This window comes from Epinephelus lanceolatus, chromosome 21 (assembly GCF_041903045.1).
Source record: "Epinephelus lanceolatus isolate andai-2023 chromosome 21, ASM4190304v1, whole genome shotgun sequence".
In the NCBI taxonomy this organism is placed as follows: domain Eukaryota; kingdom Metazoa; phylum Chordata; class Actinopteri; order Perciformes; family Serranidae; genus Epinephelus; species Epinephelus lanceolatus.
In genome coordinates this window covers 14757936-14764752 of record NC_135754.1, presented here as the reverse complement: position 1 = coordinate 14764752, position 6817 = coordinate 14757936, and the positions used below count along the sequence as shown (strand labels likewise).

General features: G+C 42.9%; 1 protein-coding gene across 1 annotated transcript; it reads left to right on the top strand.

Annotated features, from left to right (window-relative positions):
- Positions 1–1528: 1528 nt before the first annotated feature.
- LOC117246962 (NADPH oxidase organizer 1-like) lies at positions 1529–5034 on the top strand. Its single transcript, XM_033611013.2, has 8 exons — positions 1529–1698; positions 1797–1877; positions 1974–2046; positions 2152–2335; positions 2425–2633; positions 2740–2850; positions 3191–3308; positions 3528–5034. Exons 1-8 carry the CDS (start codon positions 1624–1626, stop codon positions 4186–4188), a joined length of 1512 nt encoding a protein of 503 aa, XP_033466904.2. The 5' UTR covers positions 1529–1623; the 3' UTR covers positions 4189–5034.
- The last annotated feature ends 1783 nt before the right edge of the window (positions 5035–6817 follow it).

Below are 6817 nucleotides of genomic sequence, written 5' to 3'. Positions count from 1 at the left end.
CATGCCCTATAACACATACCGTACATCTCCACCCACATTTCATTTATCCTTTACATTCTCCTGTTTCAGTGTTTATGCTTAACCGGAATGTGTGAGGTTGTAACTACAAGATTGTGTCCTTAAACGACCATTTTGGCACTGAATGACTGCGTGTTTGGTATTTTTTAGAGTGTTTTGTGCCCACATACAGTACACATTATGTACTGTGTTATCAACAGATGCCCCAAAAAATTCAGAGTCATGGTCCTTTTGTTCAGTGTGGGGAAACCTCATGTGGCTTTACACACAGGTGCTGACATCTCCACAGGTCGTACACTAAGCTGGACAGTCCTGACCTTTTACACCATAACGATATGTGTGTTGGCGTGAGTGCGTGCAATACAATCCTGGCATCACTTCAGACAAGGACTGCACGCCCACGTCCATCTGATGAGTGGTTGGGATAACCCCCTCTGACTGTGGCCCTCTCATGCAATCCTCACTTTGAAGAAACACCTGCTCCCCACCCCCCCACCCCCCAAACACACACACACACACACACATACACGTGCTTACCTGTTTAGTCAGTCTCAACAGCACCACAGCTCTCCACACTAGTTCCTGATAAGGGATATTGCTGCCAGATGACAAGTGTGAAGTGACTGCACGTGCAAGAAAAGTTTTAATTTTTGGAGGATGCTGGTGATGCCAGGAAGCGATTACACTGATGTAATAAATTCTTGAGAAGGCAATATCACGTTCACTTACTTCAAAGATTGTTTTTAATCCGTGCGTCAAACTGAAACTTGTCAACGTGTTGGGAAATATGGCTAGCTGTTGTCCTGCCACATGAGTTACACAGATACATTGATACCACTCTCATGTCTGTTCCTCAAATATGAAGTTACATCCAGAAGACTGTTAGCTTAGCTTATAGGCTGAGCCTGTTCTAGAGCCTGTTCTCTGGCCAACACACTGTTGGAGGGCCTGCTCTCTCTATGGGCCCCCATCCCACGGGTCTATGTGCCACCGCACTGCCTGTACTCTCTTTATTTACACCCTGCCTTTAATATTTTTGTTGAAATCTACACCCCTATGATAGCATTAGACTAATTAGCATTAGCATAAAAAATGCACTGACATGCTACTGTGCTGATACTGTGCTGATAGTTTCACTCTTTTTTTTTTTTTTTAACGACATAGAATTGTTGTATTTCTGTAGTTGGTGACTATCTGGCAGATGAACAAATATATCCTGACAAAATAATCTTACTTGGCTGAGGCTACAGTATGTGTCATGCAATGCTGTTTAGATGATTGAAATCCTTTGTGTAAATAATTGCCTGTAAAATAAAACTCAGTCCAATAATTTGGCCTGGCTAATTGCATCAGCTGGGTATTTTCCCCAGGTACACGTGGAGTAATTATTGTTTTAATGATAGCTCATTCTCCTGACCTCACCTCCATCCTTTTCTCTGCAGCTCTCAGGTGTTTTTCAGTCAGGCTCCGCCTCCGTTTTGTGAGGCCTATATCTACAGCAGCAGACTCTCAGATCTGGCAGAGCAGCAGAGGCCGGTCAACGGGAGACTGAAGGTCAAGAAAGCAACTATTCATCCTGCGAACTGAGACACAAACGAGTGCATCATGGTTGGTGAACAGCGCTTTGTAATCAGTGCCCGCATGATCGGAGCCGTCCACAGGGACTCACCAAAACTCAAGGTGAGTTAAGACCTCAGACATTTTTATTTTAGGTGTTAAATATTTTTGTTGTATCTGAGAATATTTCTCTGATCCTTTGTTTTTTTTTACTTCCACAGATGTTCATGATATCTGTGTTATGGTCTGATGAGACTGAAGTGATTGTCTACAGGTCCTTCCAGGATTTCAAGAAATTTCATGTGAGTCCAAAAGAAAAACAAAATCCAAACAAGTGCTCAGTGTGCTGTTTATGTTGTATGAATAATCATTAATAAAAATGTATTTTTTTCAAACAGAGGCAGCTGAAAAAGGGATTCCCTCACATGAACCCTTTCAAGAAAAATGACAGACTGATCCCAAAATTTAGGGGTAAGATTATCACTGTGTGACCAAAAGTGTGACCATTAGGAAAAAAACAAATCTTCTTTGGAGCAAATGTGTTAATCTTGATGTCATTTCCTCTCCTCTATCCAGGGCAGGCCAGGAAGAGCAGCCTCCAGCAGAAAGGATCCAAGCGATCAGTCAAACGCATGAAGTTCCTGGACAGCTACTGCGACAAACTGCTGAAGTGTGACCAACCTGTGACTCAGAGCTCACAGGTCACACAGTTCTTCATGCCCAAAGACCATGACCTGCAGCCAGACTTCACCAAGAACAGGTAGCTTGTCATGTCAGCGTGTTACTTCAAATAATGTGAGAGGCCAATAGAAGTTCTTGGTTATTAAACGACTGACTTTTCTCTCACAGCATCATGATCCTGCTGTCTGATGATCTGCCCGATGGCTCAGGTGGAGAAGGTGGTGATGGGACTCGCCAGCATGCAGGCAACGTCACTCACCCATTCGTCACCCAGACTTACCGCTGCGTGGCTGCTTACGAGACAAAGGACACCAAGAATCGTCCATTTAAGGTGGCTGTGGATGAGAAGCTGGATGTCCTGATCAAAGACCCTGCAGGTCAGTTCTTCAGCTTTCATGCAGTCGCTTACTGAAAATCAGAAAGAAAAACCTTCCTTCACTTTCATTTCTGTTGTACTGAAAGTCTGTGTTATCTCCTCTCTAGGTTGGTGGCTGGTGGAGAACGAGGATAAGCGTTTGGCTTGGTTTCCTGCTCCCTACCTGGAGTTGTTGGACACGGAGGATGATGATGGCGATGATGGATTCCAGCTTGCAGGTGAGAACTGACTGAATAATTTGTAATTAGTATATTAGTAATTTGTAAACCTAGCATCGTGTAAGCTGTGACATCATTCAGCAGTCATTGTGCCAATCAATGCATGCCAGATGCACATACCTAGCATTTTACTGTGAAGCCCAGTTGTTACAAACAGCCAACACTGGGGAGCGCTATTTAACCATTGAAAGTTAACATGCAACTGATCCTTTCTACCAAAACTCTGTACACTCTGGTTTTATTAGTCAATCTGTGTATTTGTCTTAATTTTACCACGTCTCAAGAGAGACTTTAGCTGTGCAGCAGTTTCTGAGCTTATTGTCTTGTTTGTGAACTTCAGGTGCCCTGTACTGTGCCGTGAGGAGTTTCTCTGCTAAGGAGAGTGACGAGGTGTCTGTGCCCATTGGCTCTGTGGTGGAGGTGCTGAGGAAGTCTGATGACGGCTGGTGGCTCATCAGGTATTACAATCTTATCTGTCTGCAATACAAACAATGGAGGATAGGAATCAGGTGCATGTGCATTTGTCTACCTAGAGAGTATGGTTTTGTTAGAATAATATTTGAAGTACTGACAACAGCAGTATCAAATGTCAGATAAATTCCTAAAGTCAGTCTAGGATGTTGCCATAGTTTGCAGACTTGTAATGAATTCCTTTTTCTTTGCAATCCTTGTTTCAGATTCAATGGCAAAGCAGGTTACGTCCCCTCCATGAACCTGCAACCATACAACAATCCACGGGCCGGCCTTTACAGTCTGCACAAGCTGCACAGCTCCACTCTGAACCTGGCAATTCAGGCACCTCGTCGACCCAGCAACAACAAAGACGGCCCACAGCAGGATTCAGCAGGTCTGTCCAGAAGAGAGCCCAGTGTGCCCGGGCGTCTCCACAAGGCCCGATCTCTGGATGTCCTCTCTGAGACCTGGACCCAGACACAGATGGAGAGGGATGCCCCCACCTCAGATGGTCGTGCACGCAGTGGAAGCAACACAAGCACTGAGATCAGCTTCTCAGGCTTCTCCTCAAGCAGCGAATCAACCTCAAGTTTAGCAGAGAGCCGTTCAGGCAGTCCTGCAGCCTCATCCCAGCCTGGTGTCAGCAACAGCGGGAGACGCAGCCCTGATCTCAGCCTCTCTGACCGCCGCAGCTCCAACACCAGCACTGACAGCGCTGTATCTGTCAGCTCCAAAGGCAGTGAGACAGGTTCAGTCGCTCCCAGGGTGCCACCCAGACCCAAAACTGAGGAGATCCTGACCCGCTGCACCACCATGACCCGTAAGGCAGCCCTGGCCACCAAGACCCGGCTTCAGATTCAGCCAGAGTCCATCCACAGCCACTAGGCCATTACAAGCCTTTGTTTTATTAAGTATACAAGTAACATGTTAATTCTTGTCAAATCAAAGATTGTAGAGCTATCAACCTGGACAAGATAAATGTATGATGACCACTAGATGAAGTCTAGATATGTCCCATTTGATCAAATGGAGGAAGGCATCTGAATATTTCACCCAGAATAAGAATAATAATGTAGCTTCAATGAAGCGTTAGAAGAAGCAGATGCAAGAAAATGTATGTGACATTGTCATAGAGTAGTAAACAAATATTTTCTCTAGCTTTGAAGCCACTTAAGGGTAAATTTAAGTGGATTTTTGCAGTTGAAATGCCTTGGTATTTACACTGAACTGTATTTTATATATCTCTTTTGCACACATAGAAATCAGATCTGCACATCCTGAAATGTTTGATGATATAAAAATTATTTATCACCTTTTATTAATTATTAATATTTTATTTGCTATATCGTTCACAGCAGTAATTTTACATTTTAATATTATTTTTATTTTATTTTATTATTTTTCACCATCTCATTTACTTTGAGTAAACAGTTTCTCCTAATGGAAATGAACATATGGCCTCAAGCAGGCCGGCTTGTTGTAAACAGCAGCAAAGAACATGTCACTGAATAGACTGAATACCAGTATGAAGGTGTGGCAAATAAGATGTCAGCAAACAGGAGAGACAATCTTATTTGTTACCTTCTATATCTACTATGCTGCTTGTTATATGAATATGTATAAAGTAGTCCTTGTATGTACAGTATGTGTTGCATTACATAACCTGTTCACAATGCATCATAATGTGTAAGTTTAACATAAACATGTCAATAAAATCAAAATTTAACCAAAGTAACAAGATGTCTGTTTAATGAATATATAGGAGAGGAGTGGGTATAAATAAACATATGCACTCACTGCGAGACACCATGTTTTTATACACTATGGCCACATTCCTCAGTATGAGGAGTGTTTTTATTTGTCTTGTATTAATGAAAGAAATTGATAGTAATCTTGATTTATAGTGTCTTTCTTATTAAGGCTTTTAGGTGTGGCACAAAAGTTAAGTTCCAGCACAAATATGTATGAATTGAACTTCATCACGAACACATCACAAACACCATAAAATCCCACCATAGGAATAAAATTATAGTGGAAATACCCCAAGACATGAGTATAATGTGTTGCAATAATGCAGATGAGACAAAACCGGAGCAGTTAATTGTCAAGGCATCACAGGGGATAGTGTATCTTATTTTTTTTTTTTAAATAATTTGCTTGAGAAAGCTTGATTTCACAATTCGTTTCTCTGCTGAGAGTCAGTTGTGTCAGAAAAACAACAACAGTTATGGTTGTTTTCGTTGAATGTAAGCCAGGGGTCTTCAACACCTTTAAGACCAAGGACCTCTTGAAATGAAGTTAATTTGTTAACTTAGGTTTGGGAGCAGGGCCACATCTCAACCACACCTCTGATTACCTGTCAAGCCTACTTATACCCGGTCAACCCATCCTGCTTCGTTTGTCTCAAATTTCTTGACCTACCCTCCCTTTCCCTTCCCTTCACACATCACCCCTCCTACCTCATCCCTACCAACATTCCTTCATCCTCTCCTCCCGTCTTCCATCATCTCTTCTTATTCAATCTGGTGCATACCTCTCCCATGTCTCTTTCTAGGTACTGTCTGGGGGGCCCGTAATCCGCTCGGGTAGGAAAACGCCTGAGACGGAACCCCCACACTGAGTCTCCCTCTGTCCAATATCAAGTTCATCCTCCCAGACCAACCTAACAGAAGACATCCCTCTTCAACCTTCACCCCCACTTCCATCCATTCACCATTCCTCAACAACTACACCCTCTGAATTCTTGCTAGTGAACTGTATATTAAACTGGGCAGGTGGAGGTTGTCAGAGGGAGCACCATATCAGTCTCAGGTTGCGGTCTTGACCTGTATTTGCTTTCCAGGTAGGTTTACAAAGATAATGTTACAGCTGTCAGTTCAGAGGTGGACCCAAATGCAGATCAAACAGACAGATTTAAGTTTTCACCAAAAGGTGAGCTTTAATGTGGCTGTATAAAGATTTCCAAAAAGGCAGGCAACTCAAAATCCAACAGGGAGCAGACACAAAAACCCAAACTAAAAAAACAAACCACGAAAAGACATGAAGACCAGGGGAGGACACAAGATGATGGCAGGAATGATAAACAAGGTATGCAGACGAACACAGACAGTATGCAGATTGACTGACAAAGGGAAGCACACAGGTATATATACACAGAAGACTAATCACAAGGACGAGACACAGCTGGAGAAGGAAGACATGGGCAAAAGGAGAGAAACAGGGATTGGCTGACAACAAGGGTGGAGCAGACAAGACTAATACAAAACAGGTGTGAAGGGACGACTCAGGGAACAGGGAAGGACTAATGAGACAGGTGTGACAGAAAACAGGTGGGAAAACACTAACACACAAAGACAGGAAGTGAAACCAAACGCGTCACATGAGGAGAGAATCTACAAAATAAAACAGGAAGCAGATTAAATATGAGCTAAACATCATGAAAAAAGGAACACAAAGTCCACAACAATATGAAACCAAAACCCAGGATCATGACAGATAAGCTGTTGCAGAAGGA